Genomic DNA, 19370 nt, shown 5'->3' with positions numbered 1-19370 from the left:
ATAACTAAAACAATTCTGCAAAGGGAGGAATATACATTATTTTGCTTTTATTAGAAGAGCATCCCTGACTGTTTACAAGATTTAACTGAGGCTAAGGCCATAGAATTGACAAAGGAGCTAATGTTGGAATTTTCTGCAAAACTTATCATGCAGAAATATTTAAAATATTTCAACAGCATTTGTGATTATCAAAGTGTAAGAAAGACCAATTAAATCAAGCCATGAGTTATTGGTTGTCGCTTTAAGTTACAGTCAAAGCAGCTTGAACATAAAGGAGAAATGCGACAGCTTGAGGTGAAGAAGGAGAGGGCATTGGAATTGAAAAGGATAGAGTGGAGATAGAAAGACTTGAACTTGAGGAAAAAGAGAGAGAAAGAATATTTAAGAGACTGAAACTAGCTAATCAGGACAGATAGAAGGATAAAGAGAGAGAACAAAAACAGAAATTCCTGGAAAAGCTCAGCAGATCTGGCAGCATCTGTGAAGAGAAAGCAATGTTAACATTTTGGATCCAGTGACCTTTCCTCAGAACTGATGGTATCTAGGAAAAGGTTGGTACTTTTAGCAGAGGATAGGATGGGAGAGGAAGAGGAGGAAACAATAGGTGAAGATAGGAGGTGGAAACCAAAGAGTGGGAAAACAATTGGGACAATCAAAGGAGTGGATAAGGGTCAGCCTGGGAGAATTAAAAGCTGCTAATGGGGACTATGTGTGTGGTAGCAGCCTATTTGATAACAAAGCTTGGTGTGTGGGGGTTAGAGAAAGACATGGGGAAAGCCGTTCAAGCCTTAAAATTGTTGAACACAATATTAAGCCCAGAAGGCTGCAGAGTTCCCAGGTGGAAAATGAAATGCTGTTCTTCCACCTTATGCTGAACTTTGCTGGAGCACTATAGCAAGCCTGAGAGAGAGATGTTGGCCAGAGAACATGGGGTGTGTCATAGTGACAGGCAACGGGAAGCTCAGGGTCTTTTTTTGTGAACAGAATGTAGATGTTCTACAAAGCAGTCACGCAGTCTATGCTTCATTTCCTCAATGTAGAAGACACCACATTGTGAGCAGCGAATGCAGTAGACGAGATTGAGTGGGCCGCAGGTAAAGCATTGCTTCACCTAGAAGTTGTGTTTGGGCCTTGGATACTGAGGAGTGAGGAGGTAAATGGGCAGGTGTTATACCTTCTGCAAATGCAGGGCAAGAGGCTGTGGGGATGTGTTGAGATGAAGGAGGAGTGAACCAGGGTGTCCCGGAGGAAACAGTCCCTGCAGAAGGCTGACAAGAGAAGGAAATATGCATCTAATGGTTGCATCCCACTGGAGGTAGCGGATAAAGAGAGGGAATTGATTTAAGAATACTGGCTTAGGAGGATGGCAATTTATAAAGCAATCTCTGATACAGAAGAGGATTATGATGAGAAAAACCCTAGCCATAATCTAAAATGCAAAATAAGAAAATGTTTACATTTGTACAGGCCCTACCAAAGTTTGAGGAAAAGGATGTGTAGTCATTCTTTATGTAATTTGAAAATGTAGCAAATCAAATTAAATGACTTAAGGAGAACTGGACACTACTTATACAGAACAAGTCGGCAGGTTGAATCCATGAGATTTGTGTATCGTTGTCATATTATGATGCTGTAAAAGGAACTAGCCTTGGTTTCATCACTGATGTGATTCTCAAAATCTTTAATGCATCCAATGATACTTTTTGTTCAGTCATGGGGTGTGGGCATTGCTGGCGACGCCAGCATTTATTGCCTATTTCTATTTATCTTGGAGAAGATGGGGTGAGCTGCCTTCCCGAACTGCTGCGGTCTGTGTGGTTAGGAACACCCACAATTATGTTGAGAAGGAGTTAGAATGAAGTTCTATCTTATCAAAACACCCTTGGTGCCTTTTGCTACATTTTCCTGCTTCTGATCAAAGGTTGCTTTTCAATGAGTGTTCTAGCTTCAATCCTCAGTGATGCCTCCTTCACCTCATGGTTTACTGACAAAAGCTATAGTTTTCATGACTGGTCAATGTCAGGTTAACAGCACCAACTTTTTTTGTGACATAGAACATATATATAATTAACATCTTTCCTTACTGTGTCCCTCACAGAGTTATTCTGAGCAGTCAAATCCCATTTCCACCATATGCCATAAGTATGCCACTACTGGGATTTGGAGCATCTTTCCCTCAGTTACCATTTTCCTTATCATTTTAAGGAAAGAACTTTTGATATATCTTGAGTTTGATGGTGTTACTCTGTGCTCCAGAAAAAACCTTCAGCTTCTCAAAAAGATTGTGGCTTATTTCTCCCTCTCTTACCAATCTGAATGATTGTGTAAATTTCTTTCATCTGGAAACTGTCCCATCCAGATATCTCAGACAATTTATGGCTCCTATACCCGTTATGTTCTCAAATTTGCCATGTTGCTCTGTCCCTGATAACATATTTGCAATCTTGTTTTATTGTTTTGCACATCTTTTTCACAAGCTCTGCACTTTGAACCATTTGTGGCATGCTTCCTTTTGTTTGTGAACTTATGTTCTTGCCAATCGCTCTGTCATGTCTCACTCTGTGATGTGTATCCTTTTATTGGTGTTTCAATGCATCAACCTCGTTACCTTTTTGAAGACACAACTGCCAGCTAATCATTTTGGTGGTCAATATTTTCACTGGTCCATTTGCAATGATATGTGCTCTGGCATTGTCTTCACTCTCTGATATTGTGAGCTTGTCCCTTCTACTGCAAACATTTTGTACTTTGCGATGTGTAGAACCCCAGTTGAGCAAACCTAGCAGCTTTTCATCAAAAATGCAACATATTAAATACATTTCACAAATTTTTGTGTAATGTGGTTCTGTGAATATTTTAAAACATGGAAAAGGTGTGTCAGGAGCAAAAACAGTAGGGAACCTCTGGCCAAGAAAACACAACAATGCCCATAATTGCCACACTTAGGTCTCTGCTCTGTGCATTTATCAAGTATTAAAATCTTGAAAAATAGCAACATCTAATGGTGAGGAGAATAATTTATAACAGCTTGCCATACTTCTTTTGTCATACTCGAATTAGTTCAGAGATGACAGCAGCTTGTATATGGTGATGGATCACACTCTTACAAGAAAGCCATGCAAGTTAATTGAGAAGAACAGAAAATTATGCATTCCAATCTAAGAGACTGTAAAGTATGCTGGAGATAAAGGAAGCTGACAAATATAAGGACTGCTAGTCAATACAGCTACAATAGTTCAGAAGACTGTGACAGTGTTCAAAGGGTACACACAGAGAAAACACAGAGAAAAATCTGTGAGCTTTGGAGAAAAGGTGTCAAAATTTTTAAAAATAAACAGCAGAAGTCCATTAATTCAGACAGTAAAAGAAGAGAAGTTTTCTAAAGACAAATCTGCGTGTAATTACTTGAATATTTTTAAAGTAAAATCTTGGATCATTTAAAAAAGTTTGTTCATGTTACTGGCAATTTTCCAGAATCAAGCACTGTTTTCTTTTCTGTCCCTCTGTATTATAAATACCTCTAAGATAATGTGATAGCAGAGCCAGAAGCGGTGTGGTGTGGTACAGAGTTTGGCACCACTAATTTTAAGAGCTATTTTTAAGATATTGCATTTTTAATAAATTTAAGATCTACATTGCTGTTAATCAAATGCCAATAAAAATGAATAATAAGACAAGGACAGATTTATGAATTTCTATTCAACTTCATGAATCAAGAAGAAATATTTAGGCATAACGTATTTATTAGGGAATACTTCTGCAATAGAATGACATAACATGCTGATTCAACATGCTTTTTTTTTAACAGAGTACCAAATCCTTATTCTTGTCTGAGAACATTGCAAGCTTTACTTACTTCCCTCTCTGCCTATCCTGCCACTTTCAATGATCTGTGCACATATGCACATATGCACCCAGATCCCTCTGTTCCTGTACCCTACTCCCTCACCCAAATACCAAAATCCAGATCACTAATATGTATCAGGAAAGGAGGGTCCTAATACTGATCCCTGGAAAACTCCACTACAAACCATATTTCTGCCCTATCAATTTTGGATTCTACTGGTGTCTGAGTTCCCTCCTCAGTCACAATGACCTGTGCAGCGTCTCTCGCTTCATTAAAGACAGATGCAACATATTCATTTAACACAGTAGGTCTGGCAGCAACTGTGGAGAGAAATTAGAGTGAACGTTTTGGGTTGAGTGACCGTTCCTCAGAACTGATGGTAGCTAGGAGAATGTTGGTTTATATGCAGAATATAGGGTGGGGAGAAGGGAGTATGAAGTAAACAATAGGTGGGGTTAGAGCCTAAAGAGAGAGAAGAACTGTTCGACAGACAAAGGACTGGATAACAATCTTGGTAGGAGGGTGAATAGCTATTAATAGGGACTGTTAGTGGCTAACAATGGTTTCAGTGGAATAGCAGACTATGTGATAACAAGGCCTGGTGTGTGGGGTTTGAGGTAAGAACATGGGAAAGCTCAAGTCCTAAAGTTATTGAACTCAATTTTGAGTCCAGAAGGCTCCAGGGTACCCATTCAGAAAATGAGGTACTGTTCTTCCAGTTTGTGCTGAGCTTCGCTGGAGTACTGCGGCAAGCCTGAGCCAGAGATATTGGTCAGGGAAGAAGGTGGTGTGTTGAAGTGGTAGGCAATGGGAAATTCAGGGTCTTTTTTGCAGACAGAACATAGGTGTTCTGCGAAGCGGTCACCCAGGCTATGCTTTGTTTCCCCAATGTAGAGGAGACCACATTGTGAGCAGCGAACGCAGTAGACTAGATTGAGAGAAATGCAGGTAAAGTGCTGCTTCACCTGGAACATGTGTTTGGGCCCTTGGATGCTGAGGAGGAAGGAGGTAAATGGACAGGTGTTAAACCTTCTATGTTTATGGGAGAAGGTGCTGTGGGGCTAGAGGATACGTGTTGGGAGTGAAGGAAGAATGGATTAGGGTGTTCCAGAGGGAACGGTCCCTGTGGAAGGCAGATAAGGAAGGGGAGGGGAATTATGTATCTAGTGTGGCATCTCACTGGAGGTGGTGAAAACGATGGCGAATGATCCTGTGGATGTGGATGCTGGTGGGATTGTAGGTAAGGACAAGGGGTACCCTATCACTGTTGTGCAAGGGAAGTGGGGGTCTTAAGGCTGAAGTGCGGGAGATGGATCGGACCCAGCTGAGGGCCCTCTCAACAGTGGTGCTGGGGAATCTTTGGTTGAGGAAGAAGATGGACAATTTGGAAGTTCCCTTGTCAGAGTTGACATCATTGGAACAGATGTGACAAAGACAGAGGAACTGGAAGAATGGAATAGAGTCTTCACAGGAAGCAGAATGTACAGTCTAGGTGAATGTCAGAGTCAGTGGGTTTGTAATGGATACTGGGGATAGGCTGACTACTCCTTTGTCCAACTGTTCTTTTCTCTCTTTGAGCTCCTTTACTCCTTATCCCCTTCCCTCACCCTATCTTCTGCATATAAACCAACATTTCCTAGCTACCATCAGTTCTGAGGAAGGGTCAATCATCCCGAAATGTTAAATCTGATTTCTCTTCACTGGTGCTGCCAGACCTGGTGAGCTTTTCCAGCATTTTCTGTTTTTGTTTCTGATTTCCAGCATCTGCAGTTCTTTTGGTTTTATTCATTTAACACCTCAGCCATGGCCCCTGTTTCGAGGTATCCATTCCTTTTTAATCCTGAATCAGTCCTATTTCTTCTTTTACAACTCTTCTAGTATTTATATTTCAGTGGAGGACATTGGGAGACCTCTTTGTGTTGAGTGCTAATCCTTTCTTATAATTCCTACTTTTCTTCTTTGTTTGTTCACCTTCCCTCTGATTGGTATTCTTCTCAGTTTTCAATTTTATTTTCTACCTGACGCTCGTTATAAGCACACTTTTTCTTCTTCATCTTATTTTCTATCTTTTTTACCACTTGGGAAGCCTTGGATCTGTTTGTTTTACCTTTCCCATTTGAGGGAATATGCCCTGACCATAACTGAATCATCTTTTTGAAGCTACACCATTGTTCATTTACTCATTTTCCTGCTAACCTTCCATTCCAGTCAATACTAAGGACTTTCTGAAGATTGAACTTTAAACTGGCTGGTTAGCATTGTCATCTGTCCAGAGCCCGAAAGAGTGAAGCTAGCATCAATATTTTCATTAAAAATGCAATTTATTAAATGTTGTTTTTAAAAAGTTCTTGTGTTGCGTAAGATCTATGAACTTTTTGTAACATCGTAAGTGTACTTCAGAAACAAAAACTATAGAGAACCTCTGGCCATGAGAATATAACAACGCCGATAGTTTCTGCATTTAAGTCTCTGCTCTGTGTACTTATTTATCAAATGCTAAGTTCCTGTAAAATAGCACCGACTAGTGATGAGAATAGTAATCTATCTAAGCAGCTTGCCTGACTTGTTTCTCACAATTCAGTTTGCTTGGAGCTGACAACAGCTGGTAGATCGTGGTAGATCACACCCTTACAAGTCAAACAAGTTAATTAAGAAGAACAGAAGATGGTGCATGCCAATCTCAGGGACTGCAAGGTAAATTGGAGAGAAAGGAAGCTGAAAAATGTAAGGAGTGTTTGTAAAGAAAGCTACAATAGTTTAGAAGGCTGCATCGTATATTAGGGCCAGAGGTGGTGTACAACAGCCAATGAACACAGAAAACGTACTTTAAAAATCTGTGAGTTTTGGGGGAAAATGGTTGTTGTTTTTAAGAATATGCAGTGGGACATCCACATAGAGAATAGAAGTAAAGGAGCTTTTTAAAGCCAAATCTGAAAGCTGCATTTAATAACTTAAATACTTTTGCCAGAAAACAGTCAACCATTTAAACATTTTGTTTATATTGCTGGCAATTTGCCACAGTCAAACATTATTTTCTTTTCTGTCTAAGATAATTGTAACAGTAGAGATATTGGGAAAGGGTGTGGTATAGTACAGAGTTTGGAAATTTGATTTTTAAAAAAATAGTGCATTTTTGTTAAATTAGGAGCCGCATGCTGTTGTTCAAATGCCGATAACAATAATTAACAAGATGGGGACAGAGTTATGAATTTCCATTCAACGTCATGAATCAAGAGGAATATTTGGGCATAAAGTATTTCTTAGTGAATAATTTTGCAATGGAATGATATAATATGGTGGTAAAACATTTGTTTTTTTTTCAAAACAGTATCAAATCCCCTGTCTTGCATTTAAGTTGTCAGTGAAAGCTGAGAAAATATCGTTTCCCTCTGCTTGTTTGTGTTGTGACACCAAGTAGTCCTCATTCTGTTCAATCACCCTATGATCTTTGTGTCTTGGTATGTTATGATCTGCTTGTACTGCATGCAAAACAGAACTCTTCACTGAACTTAGGTACATGCGACAATAATAAATCAAATCAAATCAATGAGCCCTTCTTGGATTCAATTGATCTAAGTCAGGAGCTGCACTTGAATCCTTCATGAATTGCATGCAGCTTCAAAGCTGTGGGTTACTGATCTCTGGCCTGGGAAGAAACGGTTTCAGTAGATTTGATCTGCTGAATGATCTCATTGTCAGAAAAGTAGCCTGAGATAGCAGTTCATGGTGATTGAAGTAGAAGCAAGTTGATTTGTAATCAGTGTACATGTGAAAACTGTACTAAAGCTTGGGGATAATATTTCACCTCTTTTTAATTTTGTTGTTTTATGATCCTTTTATGTGGCTGCTCTGAATATCATTTGTAAAGCTGAACAAATCAAATTTGTTATGAGGAATCATTCTATTGAAATAAATTATTTTGGTTAGGATACCAAAATTGTTGATATTTTCCAAATTTACGATTCAAATCAGTAAATTCAATCTCCGACATTGTTCAGTTCAGGACTTCTTTCCTATTGCTCTGGCTCTGATAATGTATTATCCATCTTGGTTCATTATTCTGCACATCTTTTCCGTAAGCTCTGTCGTTTGAACCAGTTACAGGACTTCCCTTCTGTATATGAACTCATATCATTGCCCACAGCTCTTAAAATGTTGCACCCAAAACTGTCCACAGTATTCCTGCTAGCTCCAACAAATGTTGTATACAAGTTCAACATCATCTCCTTGCTTTTGTACTCCATACCCATTTTAATAAAACAAAGAATGCTGCATGCTTTATGTGCTGCTTTCTCTACTTGTCCTGCCACTTTCAATGATCTGTGCATATTTACCCAGGTTCCTCTGCTCCTACAATTCCCCCTGCACACTAAGAATCAGATCACTAATATAAATTAGAAAAAAGAGAGGCTGGAAACTACACTACTACACTACAAATCTCCCTCCTCCTGAAAAATATCCATTGACCATTACTCTCTGTTGCCTGTCATACAGCCAATTTTGTATCCATGTTACTATTTTTATTCCATGACCTCTCACTTTTCTCTCAAGCCTGTTGTGTGGGTATGTTTAAAATACTTTCTGAAAGTCTATCTATACCACACCATAAACATTACCCTTGTGAAGCCTTTGTGTTATCTCTTTGGCCTTTATGTTATCTCTTTGAAACTCCAGCAAGTGAGTTAAACATGATTTCCACCAGAGGGTGGTGAAACTGTGGATATCATTGCCGCAAAAGGCTGTGGAAGTCAAGTCATTGAGTGTCTGTAAGACAGAGATAGATAGTTTCTTGATTGGTAAGGGGATTGAGGGTTACAGGGAGAAGGCAGGAGAATTGCATTGAGAAACATATCAGCCATGATCGAATGGTAGAGCAGACTAGATCAGCTGAATGGCCTAATTCTGCTCCTATAGCTTCTGGTCTATGGTCTAACAGCATTAACCTCATTGAGTCTTTCTGATACCTCTTCAAAAAATCTCAATTTTATTTTCTACTTGGCAGTAGCCATTAGCACATTTTTTCTTCTTCATTTTAATTTCTATCTTCTTTATCATTCGGGAAGCTCTGGATCTGTTTGTTATATCTTTCCCATTAGAGGGACATACATCATGACTGTGCCCAAATCATTTTTCCTGCTAATCTTCCATTCCAGTCAATCCAAAGGACTTTCTGAAAATTGAACTTTAAGCTGGATGGTCAGCATTGTCATCTGTCCATTTATGGATATATGTGCTCTCATATTGTCTACAGTCTGTGATATTGTGAGCTTATCCCTTCTAAATAAATCTTCTTATACTTTGCAATGTGTAGAGCCCCAAATGAGTGAATCTTGTATCAATATTTTTATCAAAAATGAAATCTAGTAAATTTTTTAAAAAATCATTGTGTTTTGTCAGGGGTGGTCTGTGAACTTTTTGTAACATGGCAAGTGTATCTCAGAAGCAAAAACTATAGAGAACCTCTGGCCATGACAATATATCAATGTCCATAGTTTCAGCATTTAGGTCTCTGTCCTGTGCACTTATTTATCAAATGCCAAGTTCCTGAAAATTAGGACCAATTAATGGTGAGGGGGGTAATCTATTTATAAGAGATTTCCAGATTTGTTTCACACACTTCGGTTTTCTCAGACCTGGCAGCAGTTGATAGGCCTTAGTAGAAGATCACACCCTTACAAGAAAGCTGAACAAATTAATTAAGGAAATACAGAAGATGATTTATTCCAATCTAAGTGACTGCAAGGTTACCTGGAGACAAAAGAACCTGAAAAATATAAGGACTGCTCGTCAATAAAGCTACAATGGTTCAGAAGACTGCATTATAAGAACATAAGAACATAAGAACTAGGAGCAGGAGTAGGCCGTCTGGCCCTTCGAGCCTGCTCCGCCATTCGATAAGATCATGGCTGATCCTTTCGTGGACTCAGATCCACTTACCCGCGTTCTCACCGTATCCCTTAATTCCTTTATTGTTCAAAAAAAATCTACCTTTTTTTTAAAAACATTTACTGAAGTAGCATCAACTACTTCACTGGGCAAGGAATTCCATAGATCAACAACCCTCTGGGTGAAGAAATTCCTTCTCAGATCAGTCCTAAATCTGCTCCCTCTAATCTTGAGGCTATGCCCTCTTGTCCTAGCTTCACTTGCCAGTGGAAACATCCTCTCTACTTCTATCTTATCTGTTCCCTTCATAATTTTATATGTTTCTATAAGATCCCCCCTCAATCTTCTGAATTCCAATGAATATAATCCCAATCTACTCAGTCTCTCCTCATAAACCAACCCCCTCAACTCCGGAATCAACCTAGTGAACCTCCTTTGCACCCCCTCCAGTGCCAATACATCCTTTCTCAAGTAAGGAGACCAAAACTGCACACAGTACTCCAGGTGTGGCCTCACCAGCACCTTGTACAGCTGCAACATAACCTCTCTGCTTTTAATCTCAATCCCTTTAGCAATGAAGGACAAAATTCTAAAAGTCAGGTGCGGTGAACAGTGTCCAAAGACTACATGGAGAAAATACCTATTCAAAACCTGCAAACTTCAGAGAATAAATCTCAATGTTTTTGAGAAAAAACCTTGGAATATTAGCTCAATCGGAGAGAAGAAATAGTCTTGTTTTCTGAAGTCAACTCTGAAATCTGCCAGTTAGCTCAGTGACTGGACAGTGTTTTATGATGCAGACTGATACCAACAGTGCTGGTTCATTTCCTTCATTGAGTTTAATCTGATGTCACCATGAAAGCCCTGCCTTCTCAACCTCACCCCATGCATGAGGTGTGGTGACTCTCAGATTAAACTCATCACCAGTCATCTCTCTCTTCTCTCTCTAATGAGAGAGTGGCCCTCTGGGACTTTGTCTTCTTTCCACTCACAGTCAAATCATTTAACCATTTAAAAGTGTTTTGTTTATGCCACTTTCCAGAGCTAAACAATGTTTCCTATGTCTCTATACCACAAGCACCTGTTTGATGTATGGAACAGTAGCTTTGGTGGGAAGGGGCAGGGTAAAGTATAGAGGTCAACTATTACTGCTCGCTGCTAAAAGCCCTGTCCAGACACAGGTCAATGTTAAAGGTGCTTGTCAGATGCCCACTTGCTGTCAGAAGAGAAACATCAACCCCTAGTGTGGTTTGCAATAATTTTCAGGTTCAATTTTATTGTTCTGCGGAAGGATCACCGGACCCCTGAAACATTAACTCTGATTTCTCTTCACAGATGCTGCCAGACCTGCTGAGCTTTTCCAGCAACTTATGGTTTTGTTTCAATTTTATTGAGTCCCCCTTCTTAAATTTTTTGGATTAACCCCTTCAAATGACAACGATCAATGTTTCAGCTTCCACAATGATATACCATAAAGTAGTCACGGATGCTGAGTTGATTATTAACATTAGTTTTATTAAATAAATTCAAGAAAGACACTCATCTAACAAGTGAAAACATTTTTAGCAACAAATAAAAATAGCACAAAGGTCACAGTAACTGGATATATGAGAATTAAATCTGATTCCAGAATCCAGCTCTTAGAGAGACCTCTACCTTTTGCAAGAGTAAATACCTTAAGTTTTTATGCTGGTATGATCCCAGTTCTTGGTAATATTGGACAAGTCGGATGTGAAACCTGGTGTGATTAAACATAAGTTTTATTTTGGTAATTGGTTACAGAGGTGATGAGTTACTCAACAGACAAGTACTTTTAAGTTTAATGCACAAAAAGGGGTTAAAACAAAACTATTACAGCATACAATAATCAGTTAAAATTACCTTATTACAAATATCAGAAAAACAGATTTAATCCATCTACCATTAAATTAACCTTAAAGATACTCAAAGCTTGGTGCAGGATCACCCTGTTTCCATTTTAGACTTCCTTGTTCAGCTGGCATGGCTGTACTTGGTTTCTTCCCAACAAACTTTTGCATTCACTTGACACTAGCTTCTTGAGTTAATGTCTCTTTATGAGACTTTTAAATAAGGAATTAAACGTATACACTCACTAACCTTCTGAATGGTTCTGTCTTTCTAAATTAACTGGTTTCTGTCTCTGTCTCTGTTTGTCACAGGATACCTTGTTGTCCAAAAGCCCACTTTTTCCCTCCTCTACTCTGTTTCTTTTCTCTAAAGTGCTGAACTAATCACCTCAATTGTTTCATTTAAAGCCTATTTCAAATTCGTGTAGATAAATTTCATGACATCCTACACCACTCACAGAACTCAAAAATGGAACTAAATCCTTCCGTTCTTAACCCACACAATATAGCTATACAAAACAAATATAAAGCGATACATAGTGCTGTTAACACTAAACCTTTCCAAGTCATAACAATAATATTAACATGAATTGTCATATAGAGCTGACAGAAATCTTCCATTAACTGTCCCTAAACACTGCTAAAATCATGAGAAAAAGTTCCTGACTAATTATCACCAATTTATGATCAATCTAAATCTTGCCTAGGGCAAGCACGTGATTCTTCTGCCATTGTGTTACTTAGAGTACTCACAAACATCACAGTTAATTTAGGAAGGAAGAGGACAGTAGAAGAAATTTAATTGGCCTTCTATATATATGATTTGGATGAAAATTTAGGGATAGTTGGTAAGTTTGCAGATGACAGGATAATTGGTGGAGTTGTGGACTGTGACAAATGTTTTCAAAAGATACAACAGGGTATAGATCAGTTGGAATGTTGGGCAGAGAAATGGCAGAATCCCCCTCGTCCTCACGTACCACCCCACCAACCTCCGGATCCAACGCATCATCCTCCAACACTTCTGCCATCTGCAATCCGACTCCACCACCAAAGACATTTTTCCCTCCCCACCCTTATCTGCTTTCCGGAGGGACCACTCTCTCCGGGACTCCCTTGTCCGCTCCACACTCCCCTCCAGCCCCATCACACCCGGCACTTTTCCCTGCAACCGCAGGAAGTGCTACACCTGCCCCTACACCTCCCCCCTCACCCCCATCCCAGGCCCCAAGAAGACTTTCCACATCAAGCAGATGTTCACCTGCACATCTGCTAATGTGGTATACTGTATCCGCTGTTCCCATTGTGGCCTCCTCTACATCGGGGAAACCAAGCGGAGGCTTGGGGACCGCTTTGCAGAACACCTACGCTCGGTTCGCACTAAACAACTGCACCTCCCAGTCACGAACCATTTCAACTCCCCCTCCCATTCCTCAGACGACATGTCCATCCTGGGCCTCCTGCAGTGCCTCAACGATGCTACCCAAAGGTTGCAGGAACAGCAACTCATATTCCGCTTGGGAACCCTGCAGCCCAATGGTATTAATGTGGACGTCACAAGCTTCAAAATCTCCCCTACCCCTACCGTATCCCAAAACCAGCCCAGCTCGTCCCCACCTCCCTAACCTGTCCTTCCTCCCACCTGTCCCCTCCTCCCATCTCAAGCCCCACCCCCATCTCCTACCTACTAACCTCATTCCGTCCCCTTGACCTGTCCGTCCTCCCTGGACTGACCTATCTCCTCCTTACCTCCCCACCTACACTCACCTTTACTGGCTCTATCCCCGCCTCTTTGACCTGTCTGTCTCCTCTCCACCTATCTTCTCCTCTATCCATCTTCTGTCCGCCTCCCCCTCTCTCCCTATTTATTTCAGAACCCCCTTCCTCACCCCCATTTCTGAAGAAGGGTCTAGGCCCGAAACGTCAGTCTTCCTGCTCCTCTGATGCTGCTTGGCCTGCTGTGTTCATCCAGCTCTACACCTTGTATATCTCATATTTCTTTCTTTCACCAGTCTGATAAAGATTCATTGACCTGAAATATTAACTCTGTTTTTTATCTTCAGGTGTTGCCTGAACTGTTGACTGGTTTTAGCCTTTACTGTATTTGGTCTGTATTTGCCTAATGTTGTGTGCACAGACATTTCAATGTTTAGTTTTGCATATTTTGCATAACAGTTTCTCTTAATTTTTGCAGTAAAATTGATTCAGTCATGCCATACTCTGATTTGTTCCCAGGCCTGGCAGGATATTGGTCTGCCCCTTTCCACGACCAGCAATGAGGCTTGCAAAATGTATGATGCTTTTCTGACACAGGTAAGGCTTCAGTATTAATAAAATGTGTTAAATCCATTGACTAATACCTTTTGCATTCCCAACACTCAAAAATAATGAAAACCTGAGGTTCAAAACTCAAAATTGAACAAAATTTATGAATAGAAACTCGTCATTTGGTCCACTGATTTCTGCTTCACAAGAATGCCCCCACTCTGCTACCTGACCCCCATTTAGCCCCATCCCATCCCATCCACTTGAGGTTCTGCACATCAATGTTTATACATTTTGTCCAGTACATCCAATCCGTATTGTGTAGCAAAATTCACATTTTTGTTTTTACACAGCAACCAGGGGACTTTAAAGGTGATGTTTGAAATTGGAGCATTATATGAACAATGAAGTATAATAGAGGTGGTCGGAGGATGGAGGTACACTGGGGTTAGCAGTGTAGGGAAGAAAGAAAGCAGAGCGAGCTTAAGAGGGGAGAAAATGCAATTAAGAGTCAAGCAGGATTGTCAGAAGAGCTGGAGTAGAATTCAAGAGAGTCGGTGGTTAACAAGGGTAGATGAGAAGGGTAGATGTAAAAATCACAGTGGGCCAGGCAGCATCCATGGAGAGAGAGTAAGCTAACATTTTGAGTCTAGATGACTCTTCATCAGAGCTGTGATTTCCGGCATATTTTGTTTTCAACCTCACATTTTGTATGCTCATAAATGAGCATTATTGTTGGGAGGAAAAGAGAAGGGACAAAGAGGAAAAAGGAGAAAGGATGAGAAAGAAATCGTTCGTAAGTTTGCAGATGACACCAAAATTGGAGGTGTAGTGGACAGCGAAGAAGGCCATCTCAGAGTAAAACGGGATCTTGATCAGATGAGCCAATGGGCCGAGGAGATAATGTGAGTTGGCATTTTGGAAAGGCAAATCAGTGTAGGACCTATACACTTGATAGTGAAGTCCTGAGGAGTGTTGCTGAACAAAGAGACCTGGGAGTGCAGGCTCATAGTTCCTTGAAACTGGAGTCACAGGTAGATAGAATAGTGAAAAAGGTGTTTGGTATGCTTGCCTATATTGGTCAGTGCATTGAATATAGGAGTTGGGAGGTCATGTTGCAGCTGTACAGGACATTGGTTAGGCCACTTTTGAAATACTGCATGCAATTCTTGTCTCCCTGCTATAGAAAGATGTTGTGAAACTTGAAAGCGTTCAGAAAAGATTTACAAGGATGTTGCCAGGGTTGGAGGGTTTGAGCTATAGGGAGAGGCTGAATAGGCTGAGGCTATTTTCCCTGGAGCATCGGAGGCTGAGGGGTTACCTTATAGAGGTTTATAAAATCATGAACATAAGAACATAAGAGCTAGGAGCAGGAATAGGCCATCTGGCCCCTCGAGCCTGCCCCGCCATTTAATAAGATCATGGCTGATCTTTTTGAGACTCAGCTTCACATACCCGGCCACTCACCATAACCCTTAACTCCTTTACTGTTCAAAAATTTATCTAGCCTTGCCTTAAAAACATTCAGCGAGGTAGCTTCAACCGCTTCACTGGGCAGGGAATTCCACAGATTCACAACCCTTTGGGTGAAGAAGTTCCTCCTGACCTCTGTCCTACATCTGCTTCCCTTTATTTTGAGGCTATGCCCCCTAGTCCTAGTTTCACCTGCTAGTGGAAACAACCTCCCTGCCTCCACCTTATCTATTCCCTTCATAATCTTACATGTTTCTATAAGATCTCCCCTCATTCTTCTGAATTCCAATGAGTATAATCCCAGCCTACTCAGTGTCTCCTCATAATCCAACCCTCTCAACTCTGGAATCAACCGGGTGAATCTCCTCTGCACCCCCTCCAGTGCTCGTATATCTCTTCTCAAGTAAGGAGACCAAAACTGCACACAGTACTCCAGGTGTGGCCTCACCAGGACCCTATACAGCTGCAGCATAGCCTCCCTGTTTTTAAACTCCATCCCTCGAGCAATGGCAGACAAAATTCCATTTGCCTTTTTAATTACCTGCTGCACCTGCAATCCTACTTTTAGCGATTCATGCACAAGGACACCCAAGTCCCTCTGCACAGCAGCGTGCTGCAATTTTTTACCATTTAAAACATAGTCCATTTTGCTGTTATTCCTACCAAAATGGATGACCTCACACTTATCAACATTGTACTCCATCTGCTAGACCTTTGCCCTTTCCACTTAGACTACCTATATCCCTCTGCAGACTTTCAGTGTCTTCTGCACACTTTGCTGTACCGCTCATCTCAGTGACATCTGCAAATTTTGACACACCACACTTAGTCCCCAACTCCAAATCATCTATGTAAATTGTAAACAATTGCGGTCCCAACACTGATCCCTGAGGCACACCACTAGCCACTGACCGCCAACGAGAAAAACACCCATTTACCCCTACTCTTTGTTTTCTACTAGTCAACCAATCCTCCATCCATGCCAATACATTACCTGTAGTACCGTGCAACTTTATCTTACGTAGCAACATTTGGTGTGGCACCTTGTCGAAGGCCTTCTGGAAATCCAGATACACCACATCCACAGGTTCCCCATTGTCCACCATGCAAGTAATGTCCTCAAAGAATTCCACCAAATTAGTTAAACATGACCTACCCTTCATGAACCTATGCTGGGTGTCCCAATGGGACAATTTATATCCAGATGTCTTGCTATTTCTTCCTTAATGATAGATTCAAGCATTTTCCCCACTACCGAAGTTAAGCTAACTGGCCTATAGTTACCTGCTTTTTGTCTAATTCCTTTTTTAAACAGTGGCATCACATTGGCTGTTTTCCAATCTGCGGGAACCATCCCAGAGTCCAGTGAATTTTGGTAAATAATTACTAGTGCATTTGCTATTTCCCCCATCACCTCTTTTAGTACCCTGGAATGCATTTCATCAGGGCCAGGAGACTTGTCTACCTTTAGCCCCATTAGCTTACCCAGCACTGCATCCTTAGTGATAATGATAGTTTCTAGGTCCTCACCTGTTATAACCTTCTTGCCATCAGTTTTCGGCATGTTATTTGTGTCTTCTACTGTGAAGACCGACACAAAATAACTGTTTAAGCCTCGGCTGTTTCCTCATTTCCAGTTATTAACTTGGCCTTCTCATCCTCTAAAGGAACAATGTTTACCTTCGCCACTCTTTTATGATTTACATATTTATAGAAACTTTTGCTGCCTGTTTTTATATTCTGAGCTAGTTTATTCTCATAATCTATCTTACTTTTCTTTATAACTTTTTTTGTGGCTTTCTGTTGGCCTTTAAAGATTTCCCAGTCTACTAGTTTCCCACTACTCTTTGCTTTTTTGTATGTATTTTTTTCAATCTGATACTTTCCTTTATTTCCTTAGACATCCATGGCTGGCTCTCTCTTTTCCTACAGTTCTTCCTTATCACTGGAATATACTTCTGCTGAGCACTGTGAAAAATCGTTTTGAAAGTCCTCCACTGTTCCTCAATTGACCCACCATAAAGTTTTTGCTCCCATTCTACCTTAGCTAACTCCTCCCTCATCTGATTGTAGTCTCCTTTGTTTAAGCACAGGACATTGGTACTGGATTTAACCTTTTCACGCTCCATCTGTATTTTAAATTCGACCATACTGTGATCGCTCCTTCCAAGAGGATCACTAACTATTATTCCTGTCACATTACACAGGACTAGATCTAGGATAGCTTGCTCCCTCGTAGGTTCCATTACATATTGTTCAAGGAAATTTTCGTGGATGCATTGTACGAACCCCTCCTCAAGGCTGCCATGACCAACCTGGTTTGACCAATCGATATGTAGATTAAAATCCCCCATGATAATTGTTGTACCATTTTTACATGCATTGGCTATTTCTATGTTTATTGCCCGCCCCACCACGATGTCATTATTTGGTGGTCTATAGACCACACCTATCAGTGATTTCTTCTCCCTGCTATTCCTAATTTCCACCCAAATGGATTCAAATTTTTGTTCAGTAGAACCTATATCATCTCTCGTTACTGCCCTGATATCATCCTTAGAAATCAGAGCGACACCACCTCCCTTACCTTCCTGTCTGTCCTTCTGAACAGTTTGATACCCCTGGATATTTACCTCCCAGTCATGACCATCCTGTAACCATGTCTCTGTAATGGCCACTAAATCATACCCATTTGCCATGATTTGCGCTGTCAACTCATCCACCTTGTTTCAAAAGCTCCGAACATTCAGATAAAGTGCCCTTATGCCAGTTTTTGCACCTTCTTTTTGAGTCCTATCACCTCCATTACTAACAGCTCTTGAGTTCTCCTTCCCTTTAACTTTTTTCCTAATTTTCAATGGAGTTGAACCTTTCTCATCACCTGCTAACCTGCTGCTTTGCCTTCCATTTATTGTTATATTCCCTGTACACTCACTCCTCCCTTCCCCCCTACTTACTAGTTTAAAGTCCTATTGACCACCCTATTTACCCTTTTCGCCAGAACACTGGACCCGGCCCTGTTCAGGTGGAGTCCATCCCAGCGGTATAGATCCCTCCTGTCCCAGAACTGATGCCAGTGCCTCATGAAAAGGAAACCCTCTTTCCCACACCTCTCTTTTAGCCACGTGTTTACTTCTCTGATCCTCGCTGCCCTATGCCAATTTGCACGTGGCTCGGGCATGGATAGTGTGAATAGCCAAGGTCCTTTCCATGGGGTGGGGGAGTACAAAGCTAGAGGGCATAGGTTTAAGTTGAAAGGGAAAAGATTTCAAAGGGACCTAAGGGGCAACTTTTTCATGCAGACGGTGATGCATGTATGGAATGGGCTGCCAGAGGAAGTGGTGGAGGCTGATACAATTACAACAATTAACAGGCATCTCAATGGGAATATGAATAGGAAGGGTTTAAAGGGATATAGGCCAAATGCTGGCAAATGAGACTAGATTTATTTTGGATGTCTGGTCATCATGGACAAGTTGGACCAAAGGATCTGTTTCCGAATTATACATCTGTATGACTCTATGATTCTAAATTGTCCAAAATAAAAAAAAACAGGGCTGATAAAAATGAATTTATGAAAGGAGGTATTTCATTAACTTATCATAACCTTACACAGAAAAGGGAGAAGTGGGAGAAGTGGGAGAAAAATAATTTTGAGAGAAGTTGACATTGGGATGAGAAATTCTGCCTTTTTGCAACATTGGTATTTCAGAAATCCATGAATTTAAAATTATATTCTGGTGCTCGTACAGGACTGAAAAAAAAGCAGCACTCTCGTGTCAGTTGTGAGAGGGAGAACTGACTGCTTTGTTGTGAATGGGGGAATAGCCAATGCGAAAGAGACAGAGCTCTTCAATCAGAAGTCGCACGACACCAGGTTATAGTCCAACAGTTTAATTTGGAAACACACAAGCTTTCGGAGCGCAGTCCCTTCGTCAGGTGCAGCGAGAGAGCAGGGCGCACAGACACAGAGTTTATAGGCAAAGAGATCAAGGGCAGAGAAATCAAAAGATCATACAACTGGTGTGAGT

At 40.8% G+C, this 19370-nt stretch overlaps 1 protein-coding gene across 1 annotated transcript in view; it reads left to right on the top strand.

Moving 5' to 3' along the window:
* The first annotated feature begins 6432 nt into the window (after positions 1 to 6432).
* Positions 6433 to 19370, top strand: part of ttc38 (tetratricopeptide repeat domain 38) — a 55470-nt gene continuing 42532 nt past the window's right edge. Inside the window, exons 1-2 of the mRNA XM_048607864.1 lie at positions 6433 to 6541; positions 13837 to 13914. Of these exons, the coding sequence (XP_048463821.1) occupies positions 6512 to 6541; positions 13837 to 13914 (108 nt within the window). The 5' untranslated portion in view covers positions 6433 to 6511. The remainder of the gene's footprint in view (positions 6542 to 13836; positions 13915 to 19370) is intronic.

This window comes from Rhincodon typus, chromosome 18 (assembly GCF_021869965.1).
Source record: "Rhincodon typus isolate 14 chromosome 18, sRhiTyp1.1, whole genome shotgun sequence".
NCBI lineage: Eukaryota > Metazoa > Chordata > Chondrichthyes > Orectolobiformes > Rhincodontidae > Rhincodon > Rhincodon typus.
This window is presented reverse-complemented; position numbering and strand designations above follow the sequence as displayed.